Genomic DNA, 17180 nt, shown 5'->3' with positions numbered 1-17180 from the left:
TTTACTATACTATAATTATTTAATTGAGAAATATAAAGATGTTGTTTATGCTAAATTAAATAATTTGTAAAATGTATGAACGGGTAAATTAAGAAAGAGCTGTTAATATCAATCAAAATCTAAAATAAAAAGATAATTATTCTTATAAAAATAAAAAACTGATGACTATTATATTTAACAACTTTCCTTTTTAATATACATGTTTTTTTATCTTAAAGGTCACCTTTTCTTACTAGGAAGAAATAATTTTTAAAAACACAACCAGTATAAATAAACCACTAAAACAACTCTAAACCCCCTAAAACTCATCTAACCATCTAGGTGGTGGCCCAGTGGTAAGAGTTTGGGACCAAGAGGTTTGCTCCCTCTGTGGTCTCAGGTTCAAGCCCTGTGGTTGCTCATATGATGGCCACTGGAGGCTTACATGGTCGTTCACTTAAGGGCCCGTGGGATTAGTCGAGGTGCGCGCAAGCTAGCCCGGACACCCACGTTAAACTAAAAAAAAAAAAACACAAATCCAAACCGAAAATAAAATCCCCACTCATTTTTTCAACAATTTCAAGAGGAAAAAACACATAACTATAACTTTTTACATCAAATGAAACTCATTGACATCTAAATCTATTGTTTTCATTGTCAAAATCGGTGTAAACCAAGATTTTTTTTCTCTATCGCTAAAATTCAAAGATCCTCTCTCCTCTCTTGAACCAGAGATCAAAAAATAAAAAAAATAAAGTTTTGAACTAAAATTAAAATTGTAAAACTTAGAAGGACTAAATATTTATAATCTGAAAGTAAAATGATGAAAGTAAACTTTAAACTTTTCTCACCAATTTAGAAGTCACCACCCATTCTCTTTATTTTTATTTTACTTTGACCCTCTATTTTCCAATCTTTCCCCTGCTCAACAAAGTTACCTAGATTGGCCTTAGATCTGGTCCTATAAAGGTGGAAAAAAATTAGGGAAAAAAAATGATATTGTTGCAATTCATAGTTTCATGTGTCTTGGTCCGTGGTATATTTTGCATAGTAATTTGGCCACACGAATTAGTGTTTTGTACTAGTTTTGATACCCGCACGATACCGCGGGTTATTTTTTTTACATAAAAAATATTTAAAAAAATAAAAATTTAAAAATCTTGGGTTTTTCTGCAAAGTTATACCCAAGAATCTTGGATTTGGCTGCAACGCCTGACCTAAGAGTAATATTTATAATATTAATAATAAAATTAAACTTGCATGACCCAAGTTTAAGTGAGTCTGGCTGTAACACCGGACCCAAAAATACTGGATGTGGGTCTGGCTATAAGGTCTTGTCATAAAAGTGTGATAATTAAATAGATTAATTAAAAAAAACAAAGAAAAAAATCAACAGGAAGGAAAAAACTAATGAAGAAAAAGAAAAAAAAACATTGAATTAATTGGGTCAACCTTTTAAACCAGGTTATCCTGTAAAACCTGGGATTTGCGTCATGAAAGTTTGATAACTAAATAGAAAAAAAAATGACGGGTTTACCTAGAATTTACCGGGTTAACCCGTCAAGCCCAAGATACGTGTCATGAAAATATAAAAGTCTGATAATTAAATAGAAAGGAAATTAACTTTGACAAACTAAACTAAATGAAAAAAATAACTCGTCAAATCAGGTTAACTCATCAAACCCGAGATTCGTATCATGAAAATCTGATAACTAAATAAAAAAAATTAACATTAACAAACTAAATCAAACAAAAATAATATTCATTAAAAAAAAAAAAAAAAACAGTTATATAATATAATACAATATAATTATAATTATAATGAAAAAACATGGGGAAAATTTAAAAAAATGAAAAAAAAAAGTGGGTAAAGCTAAAGTTAAAGCTAAATTCTCAACCAACTCAATATTAAAAAAATAAATTTAACAAAGATAATTTAAAAAAAAAACATGTGGGGGAAACACTGTAGCCAAACTAAAACCATGTAAGGGAAACACTGTAGTAATCCATAGTATTTTTTTTAAAAAAAAAAAACTACAAAGCTAATCTCTCAACTAGCTCAATATATAAAAAAAAAAACCGACAAAGGCTATCTAAAAAAAAAGAAGTCAATTTTGGGTAAAAGAAATGAAAAAAAAAATGTACAAAAAAGGAAACAAAAGCGAGAAAAAAAAACACGTGGGGAAAGCTACAGTGTTTTAAAGAAAAAGACAAAAAAACTAAAATTTCAACCAGCTCAATAGTAAAAAAATAAAATAAAAAAAAATAATTCTGAAAAAAACAAAACAAAAAAAAGAAAATATGTAAAAAATGACAATTTTGAAAAAAATAAAATAAAATAAACATATGGTGAAAGTTAAAGTTAGATTATCAGCCAGCTCAATATTGAAAAAATAAATTCGATAAAGATAATTTTTTAAAAAAATATATGGGGAAACACTGCAGCAAAACAAAAACTATGTTAGGGAAACATTGTAGCAATCCATATTGTTTTTTTAAAAAAAAAAACTACAAAGCTAAATTCTCAACCAACTTAATATAAAAAAAATAAAATCTACAAAGACCATTTTGAAAAAAAAAAAACAAAGAAATCATAAAAAAAAAAAAACAATGTATGAGAATATTATAGCAATCCACAATGTTTTAAAGAAAAAAACTACATAGTTAAATTTTCAACCAGCTCAATATTTAAAAAAATTAGCAAAGATAATTTTGAAACAAAAAAATATTAAAAAAAAAAAGAAGAAATCAATTTTGGGTAAAAAAAAAAGCAAAAAAAAACATGTAAAAAAAACAAAAACAAAAGCAAAAAAAAAAAAAAAAAGAAACTTGCTACAGTGAATATCCCACACGTTTTAGAGTTCTTTAATGATAACACATCCCTGTTTGTTTTTCAAAAAGAAATAAGGTGTGGTGTGTATATTTATATTTTAAAAGGTATTCGAGGTGATGTAGAAATTATTTTTTAAAATATATTTTATTTGGAAATATATTAAAATAATATTTTTTTAATTATTAAAAATTATTTTTGATATAAGGATTTCAAAATAATAAAAAAAAATAAAAAATAACTTTAAAAAAAAAATTATTTAAAAAAAAACATGATTTCAACGGCGTTCTCAAATACAACATGTTAATATCAAGAAGAAATTATTAAATTAGTTTAAATATATTAAGCCAATATAAGGGATTAAAATCATCTAAAGAATAACTTAATCTTGATTAATACATAAATTAATCCGATTATATTTTTTACTATCAAATAAAAAAAAGTATTTAATTTAGTCGGTGCTTTATTTTTGTAGAGAAATAAAAGGCAAGCAATCCAGACTTTTTCCTCACGTTGCATAGCACCTACACCTCATCACGTCAACAAATTATTAAGTCAAAATCTAAATGGCTTGAGATTTTAACTGTAGAGCAGATATTGTCCACGCCTATATAAAACACTGTGGAGTGTGGACCTATGGTGTATTTCTTAATAATTTTTTTTTTGGTCCTTAGAGTTTAATTTTGAGTGATTTAATTTTAATTGAGGGGCAATTACTTTTGATTTCTTAATCAATAAAAGAATATAGACCAGAATAAAAAAGACGTTATACATGGGTGACATGCCAAATTTTTTAAAAAGATACAATTTGGTCCTCACTTTCTAAAAATAACGCAAATTATACAGTTTTGGTACCTTAATATTTTTCTAATTTAATTTCGATATAAAATTTTATTTTTGTTATTTTTTAGTCTTTCGTTGAGAGAGGAGAAAGTGAGTCGCTGGATTCTGACGGTAAAGAAAGAAAGAGATATCATTAACTCCGACTTAAGCCATCAAAACTGTCGATATTTGTGTAAAATGGTTCCATTTAATGATTAAAGTTCATATTAAGTGTTTTTTTACCTTTAAAATTTGTGAAAAAAATATCCGAATTCATATTGATTTTGGTTTTTAGGATTTTGTTTTTGTTTTTTTAAGGTCATAAATAGGTTTATTATGATTTCTAAAGTGTTTTATATCAAAAATTAGTTGAAAAAACATTTTAGGTCAAAAAAACATTAAGCATCGATTTTCCAGTCATTATTGTGGCCACAATATGAGCAAAACGAGACGACAGGTCATCTGCTTTTTTTTTAGAAAAATTTAGGGCTGATGATATGAAAACAATAAGGGTCCAGTTGCACGGGCTTTAACAAATGGACCATATGGGCTGACCTGACTTTTTTTTTTATTTTTTAAACAAAATAAATGCTTTTTTTATATATATATTTTTTTTAAAAAAACTATTTATATTTAGATTTATACCATTTTCTCTTTTATTTTGTTCATATAACCTCTTTAAATTGACAATTATTTTTTTTATTATGCATTTAATTTTTTTAAGATGTTTTCTTATATATATATATATAGATGAACTTTAGTTTTTTAAAATAATTTTTTTTTATTTTCAGGTAATATTTCTAATATGTGCAGCCTTGCATAATATTTTTTTCCTTTCCTTTTATTTTATTTTATTTTATTTTATTCAATCAATTTAATGTGTGGTTCTATTTCTATTATTGTTTAGGTAAATAAAAAAAGTTATTTTAACAAAACAAATCCAGTAAACACAACCAGGTAAAAGTCTTGTCTGGTAAGATTAAATATCTTGATCTACATCTGTCTTTTAATTTTTTCAGTTTTATTTTTTATTTATTGTTTATATGTTTTTTTTCATTTATTAACACACATAATTCTTAATTTTTGTGATTACATGTATGTATAAACTTTTTTATTTTCACTTAGAATTTTTCTCACTACAAAAACATGTCAAAAAACCTTGTATATAATTTTTTGTGTTGAAAACAATATATCTAACCCTTGGTGAAGCGCGGGTCAAGTATCAGTAGAATATACTAAAAAAAGTACATATTTTACTGTTGCAATCCATAATATCATAAATTTTTCTTTTAATTTCATCCATAAACTCCCGTTTATTTATCAAGTGCAACATTATATGACCAAATTAACAATCAATTTCTAAAAATTTATTAAGAAAATAAATATTCCAATAAAAAAGAATCAAAGTGTAAAATAAGGAGAATTCACATGGATAATCTTAAATTTCGTGTGGAAAAGTACTTTTATGTCCACCTATTTTTCTCTTTCTTCTTTTTCAATCCCTATAATTTTTGAAATTTTAGTTATGGTCTAAAAGTCTATTATGTTTATTTTTCAATTCATGATCGTGAGAAATGATAGAGAAAGTCGTTGGATTATTGTGAAGGAAAGAGAAAATTATTGATTGGTCACATTTTGATGATAAAAAAACTAATCTTGGTGTCATTGAGTTTCATTTGAAAATAGATCCTATTGATGTGTTTTTGAACATTTATATTGCCTGAAATAATAGATCGAGATTGAGAGATAAAAAAAAAATACCATTTGACTTTGTGTTTTCGGGTTGATAATTTTATTTTGATGTTTAAGAATGTTTGTTAAGTATTTTTAGATGAAATAGATTGATAAATGAATTTTTAGGTAAAATAAAAACCCAACCAATAAGATGTTTGAATTCTAGGTAGACAAATGACGAATCGTTTGTTTTTTTTTTTTTCAAAATAAAAATAGAGACAGATAATATAATGACTATCTCTTTAGAAAAAATAATATATATATATATATAAAGGTCAGGCACGCGAGTTTGGCCTTGCAAGCTCTGACAAGTGGCTTTATTTGTTTATATGCTAGACATTATGGCCAACTAGGACTAGGCGCCTAATCCCCCTTTTAGCTTTGATTTTTTTTTATTTAAATATAAATTAATTATAAAGATTAATTTAGTATATGCATGAGATGTCTAACCTGTCGGATATTTGATTTAAACTGAGATTATTTAAAATAAATTAAGAAAAAAGAACTTTATGATTTTTTTAATAAAATATCATTTAATTTTTATTTAGTTTACAAATAAAATTGCAATATTTTTTTTATTTATATTAGTAGGTGTTATTTCTATGTAGCCCTGCTTAATTTTTCTGTACTTTAATTTTATTCAATTATTTTAATGTATGTTGCTTTTATTATTATTATTATTTTATCAAATGAAAATTTGACTCAAAGAAACAAAGTTATTAGATATAACCGGGTTCATGACTTGTGTTTCTAGACTAGTTATTTAGATTCACATCTATCTCTTAATTTTTTAATTTTTTTTGGGTTAAATATCGTTTAGTTTTTACTTGATTTTCATATAAGATGATAACTTTTTTTTTTTCTGGTATTAGTAAATGTTATTTTTTATGCAATCTTAAATAATATTTTTTCCCTTAAACTTTATTCATTCGCTTTTATATGAGTATTTATTTTTATTATCATTTAATTAAATAAAAATTTAATTATAAAAACAAAATTATTAATCACAACCAAGTCTATGACGTGTGTTATGATATCAATATTTAACTTTTTAATTTATAATTAGGATTTTTTTGGTGTAAAAAAATATATTAAAAAACCTGAATATTTATTATTTTTATGTTGGAAAAAAAAACTATCCAACCCATTACGAATTGCGTGACACATAGATCTCGTAATTAGTGACTATAATGTATTTGCTTATATCCAAACTCTTCGACAAAGTAATAGATCTCGTAATGTTAACGTGAATAGAAAAAACATTGACTCATTAGGTCAACTATATGAAAATAAAATAAAATAATGTTGTTTAATAAAAAAATAATTAACAGAAATTAATCAAATAACATAATAATTCATATATTTTTTATGAGTCGGTACTCAATTCTATAATTTTAAAATTCAATTTAAAATTAATCCAAGATAAGGTTTGAAATAAAAACCAAAAAAACCGATCCCAAATTTATTTAAAAAAAAATCAAAACACATCATTTTAATGATTTTTTTTTATAAAAAATAATTAACATAAATTAATCAAATAATATAATAATTCATATATCTTTTTATGAGTCGGTATTCAATCATATAATTTTAAAACTCGATTTAAGATTAATTTGGGATAAGACTTGAATTCCAAACTGAAAAAATCAGTCCCAAATTTATTTTAAAAAAAGAATCAAAACACATTGTTAGATTGATGGCCGAGCTTACCAAATAAGACTCGAGTTGATGAATCAACAAGTTAACCAAAGTTTTTAAAGGGTCGATCAAATTCTTTTTCTTTTTCTTTTAATATTTCTTTAACCAAACTGACACAGAACCTGATGATCCGCCAGATGAGTCCAAGTTTTTAAACAATGCTCAAACCGCATCTATGACTTGTGTTATGCTATTAATATTTTGATTCATACTTATCTTTTAATTTTCCAATTACATTTCTTGTCTTAGATGATTCTTGATTGATTTAATTAAATATATGCATTAACTTTTTAATTTATAATTAGGATTTTTTTGGTGTAAAAAAATATATTGAAAAAACCTGAATATTTATTATTTTTATGTTGGAAAAAAAAACTATCCAGCCCATTATGAATTGCGAGTCACATAGATCTCATAATTAGTGACTATAATGTATCTGCTTATATCCAAACTCTTCGACAAAGTAATAGATCTCATAATTTTAACTTAACGTGAATAGAAAAAACATTGACTCATTAGGTCAACTATAAAAAATAAAATAAAATAATGTTGTTTAATAAAAAATAATTAACGGAAGTTAATCAAATAACATAATAATTCATATATTTTTTACAAGTGGGTACTCAATTCTATAATTTTAAAATTTAATTTAAAATTAATCCGAGAGATAATGTACTCAATTCTATAATTACAAACCAAAAGAATCAACCCTAAATTTATTTTTTTAAAAAAATCAAAACACATCATTTTAATGATTTTTTAATAAAAAATAATTAAGAGAAATTAATCAAATAACATAATAATTCATATATTTTTTTACGATTCGGTACTCAATCCTATAATTTTAAAACTCGATTTAAGATTGATCTGAGATAAGACTCGAATTACAAATTAAAAAAATCAATCCCAAATTTATTTTAAAAAAAGAATTAAAACACATTATTTTGATTTTTTTTAAATTAATGAATTGATAACCAAATAAGACTTGAGTTGATGAATCAACAAGTTAACCAAAGTTTTTAAAGGGTCGATCAAATTCTTTTTTTTTTCTTTTAATATTTCTTTAACCAAATTGGCACAGAACCCGGATGATCCGCCAGATGAGTCCAAGTTTTTAAACAATGCTCAAACCGCGTCTGGTAACTATGGAAAAAAGTTGGAAAAAAGCAAAACCAACTTGCAACTAATAATAATAATCTCTCTCAAACCTAACCGTATATCTCTCGAAGTGCACATGTATGTATACTCCACAAGGCAGAAAAAAGAGTCATCCACTCTTCTTTTCTTTTCTTTTCTCCTTCGACGATGAAAAATAATCCTTCTCATTCTCTCTGTCTGTGAAAGAAGGGTTTCTTTCCCTCAAAATAAATCCTAACTTTCTCTTTATTTACCCCTCCATGCCATTCCCTTAAACGCTCTTCCTCTTCTTTGCATGAGTGAGTCATAAATCACTGACTTCTTTTAGGGTTTCTCTCTCTCTCTTTACCAGTTGAAAACGAGAAACGACGTTGTTCTCTTTTCGAAATCTAGGATTTTCTTTCTTTCTTTCTTCGTTTTATGACTGTTTGCAGGTTTTTGTAAATATGGAGCGATCTGATGGCAAAGATTTCAAAGAATTCACTGATTCTTCTTCGGGTTCTTACCTCCCTCTCTCTCTAATTATTTGGTTTTGATTTTCTTGTGTATGATTTTATGTATTTGATGAAAGATTGATTCTTTTTGGGAATTGATTTAAGGGTTTTTGTTGTGGATGTTGAGAAATGAAATGGAATAAAAAGAAGAGAGCTTTTGGACTTTAAAGGGAGTTTTATTGAAGCTAAAATCTTGGGATTCAAGAAAGATTGCCTTTTGTATTTATTGGCTGGGATAAATTCTTTAGATTTGGGAATGCGCTTAAATTTAGTTTAGGGCTGATTTTTCGGTTTTGTGTTTGTGAAGTTTGTGATTTTTTTAATCAAAAGTTCTCTTCTTTTGTTGTTTCAATGAATATTGTGCTTTGAATTTTAATGTTTTGTTGCTTTTCTTTTGCGTTTAATCTTGTAATGCAAAGCAAGGTCTTCTGTGATTAAAGTTGCGTTTAAACTGGAATAAGGTTGGTTCTGAATTGTGTGAATATTAGTTTGGAGTTCATGATTTTAGGTTGGATTGGTAATGTGATAGTCAGGTACCCTGTCTTTCTGTAGAATGTCTGTGATGTGATCATGTTCATGTATGCTATGGCTGAAAACATACCCAGCTTGGGGATAAATTCTTTAGATTTGGGAATATGCTTAGATTTAATGTTTGTGAAGTTTGTGGTTTTTTCTGTTTAATCAAAAGCTTTCTTCTTTTGTTGTTTCAATGAATGTCGAGCTTTGAATTTTAATGTTTTGTTGCTTTTCTTTTCTGTTTAATCTTGGGATTTTAGGTTGGATTGGTAATGTGATAGTCAGGTACCCTGTGTTTCGATAGAATGGCTGTGATGCAATCATGTTCACGTATGCTGTGGCTGAAAACATACCCAGCTTCTGTTGTGAACTGTCTTGAACTCCTTCAGGCTCTCACATCATATCGGGTCAATGTTTAAAAACCACAAAAAAAGAAAAAAAGAAAGAACGAAAATCCTATCTTGCAGCACAATTGCTGTCAATCCGAGCTAATTTTTAAGTAGAGTTTAAATTGGGAAGTACTGGGTTTTATTGGATGTGCATTGGGGCTTCTTTTGATGCATGTTATTGTACTTGTTAGTCCTTGGCTTTTACTCCTCTGTTTAGGGTGCAATTTGGTGTTCTATCCTCGAATATGAATTCAGATAACTCAGTTTTCCTACCGCTTTATGTGGACATGTGTGCGCTCAAGCATGCACTTCTGTTAAAACTTCTCATAATTTTTTTGTTCAAACTGTCTTTCAGGTGCACTCTTTGATGCTTCACGGTACGAATTTTTTGGTCAACATGCTGTGGAAGAAGTGGAGTTGGGTGGTTTAGAAGATGAAGGTGACAATCTTGTGCTTGGACCTGCTGATGATGAGTATCGTTTGTTTGATAGAGATGAAGTAAGAATAGTTTTCTTTTTTGTGGCACCTGTAATCCATTTGACTCTTATTCTCACCCTTACTCTTTTACTGAAAAGTTTTTTTTTAATTCATGACTGCTGGATGTAGCCTAATTAGCTTATTGTTTAATCTGTTTTATCTGTTTGATTATATGTACAATATGTGTATTGTTTTGGATGCAGACATCAATTAAGGTCTTATTACTTAGTAATTAATTGTCATTGTAGCTTGGAAACTTGAGATGATTGTCCTCACTGCGCATTCATTACTAAACCAGAAGTTTTAAGTTAATCAATCTAAGTTAAAAAAAAGATTAAAAGATTAATACTGAGCTAATTATGGCATTTGTAAACATAGGAGGTTAGTGATACATTTATATGTTTTGATTTTTGAGTGGTAATTATTCTTTTGAAAACATAAGAGGTTGCTGATATATAGTTTGATTTTGAGTGGCAATTATTCCTTTGGAAACATACGAGGTGCTGATATATAGTTTTATTTTTTAATGGTAGTTTTATAAATGATCGTTAGATGTGTATCAAATGAAGTTTCTAGGTCCTTTCTTTTTTGTGGATGAAATAAAATTTATATGTGACTTGTGTAAATAAAAAAAAAACCACTCATTTCATAAATAAAATTTATATGTTCTTCATGTAGTCATCTTAGAAAAAGGAGCCTGTAGACCTTGTACTCTTGCAGAGGAGAATGGTCTATTCTGTGCTTAATTTGATGAAGCCTTAAGTGTAGCTGTTTGGGGTCAGCTACTTTTGTTCTTTCCTGTGTTTTTATTATTTCAGTGTCCATTCTGTATTTGTTTAACTCTTATCTGAAGAGTTATTGAGAAAGAAAGATAAAACCTTTATTTCTTGGTCTGATACTTCTCTGTTCTGTTGCAGCCAACTATTGTGCATTGGTCTTTGCTCTTATCAAAATCTAATCATTATGAAAAAGGAGTCTTATCAGAATCAAACCATGAAATCATGTAGCTGAGTCATAATTAAGATGCTGCACTATTGAAACTTTGGATTGCTGTTATAATGACTGATATTTTTTCCTGTTCTTTTTTTGTTCTCTTTTGATTTCAGGGTGTAAGTTTAGGATCTTTATCTGAAATTGATGATCTGGCAAGTACTTTTGCAAAGGTTAGATTCTTTTTCTTTAACTTCTACTATAATTTAATGTGTATAACATACTATTTGATGAGTTCTACATGTTCATTTAATTCCAATGTGTTCTGTTTATTAAGACGATAAGTTTAGTCATTACACACTTGCTACTTGTAAACATGTTTGTTAAGAGCTTAAAAAAACTGCATATTATTCGGCTCCATAGGGTTAATTGGTTTTATGATGCATCTCAATTTAAAAGTATCAAAACAAAGTGTTTTACTGGGCCCCCATGGTTTTGCCCGAGTAAAAGGGAAAGATGCTAAGTTATAAGTTTGAGGAAGAGAAAAAGTGGAAGGGACATTTGATCCCCTTCTATGGCGTCGATTGTTCCCTTGATCTGTGAACATATTTTGCATTATTTGTTGGTTGTATGATCCCCTTCTATGTCGTCAATTGTTCCCTTGATCTGTGAACATATTATTTAGTATTATTTTCTTCTCAAATTGTTGATAAAAATTTAAGAATTTAGGAGAATGAGTTAAGAAAATTTGTCATGATGGAGAAAAGTCATCTCCATAGAAGAATACAAGAAATATAAATAAAATCAATTAAAAGAAGGTATTTTAGTGTCACTGAAAGCCAGCAAGACATTTTGTCAAATTCTGCAGAAGCAATGGTCCATAGAGACTAGAGAAGGCCAAGAAAACCAATCTTTCTACCCTATACTTGACTGGGTCTTTGAATATTCTTGAATTCTGGTTCATCCAGGTACTCCAGATCACCACAAACATTGTAAATGTGTCAAAAGTAATCTTCTACCTTTCCAACCTTGATCAAAAGCAAATCTTTCCACCCAGTGATTTTCAGTACAACTAATACACACAAGATCTGCTCTCTACCCCTTTCCAACCTTGATCAAAAGCAAATCTTTCCACCCTGCTCTGTGATGATCTTATGTTAGACATATTGCCCCTATTCGATGTTAAGCACAAACATTCCACCTTTTATTTTATTTTAAGTACCCCTCGATTTCTTTTCCTTTGAATGACACCTAGCTTTCTGTCTATCAACTCTTGGTTTGGACAAGTAACTCAAAATGCTTTTGTGAAATGAGTTTTGCAAGTTAGCAGTATGCGTATGCATTGAGGAGGTCTAAACGAGGAAGGATCTTAAATGCCTCTGAGAGAGGATGAACTGAACATACATTTTCTGTTAGATGAGTTTTGATCTCTATACTTGAAACTGCCACCATAAGCATTAGTTGGCCTAAGGAAGAAGTTTGAGATAAGCAATAATAATCAAATGCTTCCCTCAAGCAGGTTGGGCCCAAACTAGGAAGACAGGACTTGCTTTTTCTGTCATTATATCACATTCTTTTGTTAGGATTATTTTATCTCTATATGCTTCTGCTTCTATTATTTCTAGTCTTCTTGATTCAGATATCTTTTCCAACCTGAGGATCAAGGGATGCTTTCTAATGTTTTTTTTGTTGACTTGTGAATTTGTTGTCCAAATGCATAGTTGAACAGAGTTGTAACCGGACCAAGAAATCCAGGAGTTATTGGTGACAGAGGATCTGGATCGTTTTCAAGGGAAAGTGAGTTCAATTAATTGAATATTGTTTACATTATCTTGTTGCATCAAATCAAGAAATTTCCTAGACTTGATATTCTGTAAATTTGCTTTCTGAGTCCTGATATGACCATGCAATGGTTGAGATTTAATTCTCATATAATTGTTGTCAGTGTATTTTTGAGCCAAGAAGTATATTGAATGGAAATGCCTTCATTCTTTGTTTTCAGCTTGAAAGTTGAATTGGATGTTTTATCCTTGTGTTTTCTCTTCCATTACATGTACTTCACAAAGCATTTCATAAACTTTTTTTTATGATTTTGTTTAGTTTTTTCCACAAGCCTGATGATTGGTTAAATAGTTTTAGCAGAAGTCCTTTTCTTTGCATGCAGGTCAGAAGGCCTTTTCTTCAGTAAGATGGAGAGTGGCTTCTTGGCTAAAATGGTTTTTTTCTTCATTAACCATTTTGAGATTGATTTAGACGTTCTCATGAATTTCTGGTACATCCAGTACAATCAATTTCTGATGTGTCAGATCTTTGTTTGTCTCCCAGTTTTTGAAATAAAAGAAGTGATAAGATATTTTGCATATATGCATACTTCACATCACTTGCTGGTGACACGTGCAAATGATTTCTGTTGTGTTTCCTGTTTTGCGAACCAAAATGTACATGATTATTTCCACCTTTCAACTTAGCATACCACGGTTAACAGTTTGCAGAGTGACATATTTTTAGGTCAGCATTACTTCTATAGGGGTGTCTAAGTATGCCTCCTGCCATAGTATCTAATACTAATTTTCTTTTCAGGTTCATCTGCTACTGATTGGGCACAAGATGGAGAGTTTGCTGGCTGGTTAGATCAACAAATGTTTTGTGCAGAAAATGATCAGGACAGCAAGAGATGGTCATCACAACCCCAACCTTCTTCTGCTCGTTTCTCAGAATCAAAGCCATTGTACAGAACTTCCTCGTATCCCCTGCAGCCACTGCAGCAGCCTCACTTCTCAAGTGAACCAATTCCTGTACCCAAATCAAATTTCACATCTTTCCCCCCACCTGGTGCTTCTCCACACCACCTCAATGTTGCTTCTCTTTCTGGTGGACTGCAGTCGCACTTGTCTGCTCCAAACCTCTCTCCTTTGTCCAACTCTAATCTTCATCTGGCTGGTTTACAGCACGGGTTACATTATGGTGGAAATCTGCCCCAGATCATGTCTCCTGGCCTTTCTTTTAATAATAGGCCACAAAAGCATTGGCCTAATCATGCTGGTCTATTACATGTAGATCAGTCTAGGCTCTTAGAGAGTATATTGCAACAACAACTATCGCATCAAAATGGCCTAATGTCTGCCCATTTGATGTCACCACAGCAGCAATTGCAACAGCAGAGACTGCACTCTTCACTTCAACCATCACTGGCTCATTTTGCCGCAATGCAATCTCAACTCTTTAATTCCCATCCTTCATCATTGCATATCAGGGATCAAAAACATAAATCATCCTCTCAAAGAAACCGGCGCTTTTCGCAAGGGTCTGACACTGGTAGTCAGAAAAGTGATAGTGGCTGGGTGCAATTCCGATCCAAGCATATGACAGCTGATGAAATAGAGAGTATACTGAAAATGCAGCATGCTGCCACTCATAGCACTGACCCATATATAGATGATTACTACCACCAAGCTTCTATTGCCAAGAAATCTACTGGGTCAAGAATTAAACACAATTTCTGCCCATCTCACATGAAGGAGCTCCCTTCTCGATCTCGTAACAGTGCAGACCAGCATTCTCATCTCCATTTTGATGCTCTTGGGAAGATTCCTCTCCCACCCATACGTAAACCTCGCCCCCTTCTTGAAGTTGATTCTCCTAGTTCTGGTGATGGAAACTCTGAACAAATCTCTGAGAGGCCTTTGGAACAGGAACCTATGCTTGCAGCTAGAATCACTATTGAAGATAGCTTATCTCTTCTTCTTGATGTAGATGATATTGATCGTTTCCTGCAGTGTAATCAGTCCCAGGATGGTGGGGCTCAGCTCAGGCGTAGGCGGCAGAACTTGCTTGAAGGCTTGGCAGCATCACTCCAGCTTGTTGACCCACTTGGCCAAACTGGCCAATCTGTTGGACTGGCCTCGAAGGATGACATTGTGTTCCTGCGGTTAGTATCTCTTCCCAAGGGTCAAAAGCTTATCTGCAAGTTTCTCCAGCTTCTATTCCCTGGCAATGAACTCACCCGTGTTGTCTGCATGGCTATTTTCCGTCACTTGAGATTTTTGTTTGGTGGCATTCCCTCGGATACGGATGCAGCTGACACAACTACAAATCTCACAAAGACAGTTTCTGCATGTGTAAATGGCATGGATCTTCATGCATTGAGTGCTTGCCTGGTTGCAGTAGTTTGTTCTTCAGAGCAGCCACCTTTTCGGCCTCTTGGTAGTCCTGCTGGGGATGGGGCCACAGTTATTTTGAAATGTCTTCTTGAAAGAGCTAGTAAACTATTACATGGTCCTCAGGCTTCTGCCAACTGTGCTATGCCCAATTTTGCTCTTTGGCAGGCATCATTTGATGAATTTTTTGATCTTCTTACGAAGTACTGCCTGATTAAATATGACACCATACTGCATTCAGTCTATGCGAAGACACCACCTAGTACAGAAGGTATTGATTTGGAGGTGCGTGCAGCTACAAAACAAGAAATGCCCGTTGAGCTTTTACGAGCTTGCCTTCCTCATACGAATGAACGCCAGATGGAGCTCTTAAGACATTTTGGGCAGCAACGCAATGCCAGCACTGGGCTGAGTGCACATCCAGGGAATAGTGGTCACATAAACTCTGAATCGGTGAGGAGTTGAGCGAGGAAAGAATTAAAGATACTGCAACTGGATGACCATTCTGTGTATATCAAGCACTACGCTTATTTGGATACTGAAATGGTACTAATGTGCTTTGGAGCTTGGGAGTGGCAGAGATTCACCTTTATTGTGAGTCTGGTTTTACAAGGGTTCATCTTTATCTGTTTAATATTTTCCTTTAAAAGATTATCAACGACTCTAATCTCATTAAACCTAAAGTCATATGCATAAATTTGTATCATGATGGAAAATATACATGGGAGATGGTGACTGGGATGTCCTTTTTCATTTTATATTCTTCCAAGGAGCTTTATTTTGATGCTCTATGTTGTAATTCCTGGCAAACAAAAGCTAAAGCTTAGGGGATAGATTGTACAGGATAAACACTCCCTTTTATTTTGATCTGTCTTGTTCATTGGAAGTCAAGGAAGTTGTAGTGAAGAGAGTTGTCCAATGTTCAGGACCATCAAGCTGGATGTACTTGTTGGAGCATGTATCAGTCAGAACTGACATTCAAATTCTGTAATAAATTGCAAATGTTGTGGAGGCGCAAGAAATGTTCTGTCAGATTAAGGGAACTGGAAGTCCTGAAGTAAATGTAGTCAATTTCTCACACATTTGTGAGAAAAAACTGTTAGATAGACTTAGTTTACCACATCATTGATTCTGTGTCTTGTGCTTATTGGCTTCAAGTGGTGGTGGAATCTTTCACGGGCAGAATTATTTTGATATTGGGGTTTCAGTGTATGTTTCATCACCATGACTTGTTTGCTTCTCTTTCGTTCGCAGAATTTCTGTTTGTTTAAACAGAAATTTGAGCCTTGCACCTGTTTAAGTCGATGCAAAAGGTTGTTCTTCAGTGTATGTTTCATCACCATGACTTGTTTGCTTCTCTTTCGTTTGCAGAATTTCTGTTTGTTTAAACAGAAATTTGAGCCTTGCACCTGTTTAAGTCGATGCAAAAGGTTGTTCTCGTAGTTAAGTCGACGCAAAAGGTTATTATTCTATTGATTTTTTTTTTTGTTATTATTATTATTTTTTCCCTTGCCATCAACCCTAAGGTCTGACTTCCAAACTACATATTTATCATGGTGGGGTCTTCCCATGCAGCTTCTTCCTCTGCTAGCGATTCCCATTGGACTAGCACTTCCCATCAATATTTGCCACCAAACCCCATGCAAGTATCAAGATGCTAAAGAATTTGGTATCTCCTTGCCAGATAGTAGCCATACCCAGTGAGCTCTTATGCCCTCGTATAATAGCAATCACAACATTAGATGCTGCTGTACATGGTTCACCAGCATTCGATTTGTTAATTGTTTTACACTAATTGCATAACATGAACATAAATAATAGCATAATGAAGGAAAATAAGAAAGACAATTTTATTGATTGCAGAACTCTTTATTGATTGCAGAACACTCTTAGATAGAGATAGAGTTTTAGTTTGAAATAAAAACTATTAAATTTGAAAATTACATAGCAAACAAATTAAATACAATCAAATTTATTCTTAAAGATTTGGTCTTAAAGTAGAGGACCAAAATCTCCT

At 31.0% G+C, this 17180-nt stretch overlaps 1 protein-coding gene across 1 annotated transcript; it reads left to right on the top strand.

The window, feature by feature from the left end:
- Positions 1-8258: 8258 nt before the first annotated feature.
- On the top strand, positions 8259-16185 carry LOC7495641 (protein PAT1 homolog 1). Its single transcript, XM_002308789.4, has 5 exons — positions 8259-8698; positions 9955-10097; positions 11183-11239; positions 12728-12803; positions 13587-16185. Exons 1-5 carry the CDS (start codon positions 8647-8649, stop codon positions 15626-15628), a joined length of 2370 nt encoding a protein of 789 aa, XP_002308825.4. The 5' UTR covers positions 8259-8646; the 3' UTR covers positions 15629-16185.
- Positions 16186-17180: the final 995 nt, after the last annotated feature.

Source organism: Populus trichocarpa, chromosome 6, assembly GCF_000002775.5.
Source record: "Populus trichocarpa isolate Nisqually-1 chromosome 6, P.trichocarpa_v4.1, whole genome shotgun sequence".
Classification (NCBI taxonomy): Eukaryota; Viridiplantae; Streptophyta; class Magnoliopsida; order Malpighiales; family Salicaceae; genus Populus; species Populus trichocarpa.
Note: the sequence above shows the minus strand (reverse complement) of the source record. Positions and strands in the feature narration are given on the sequence as shown.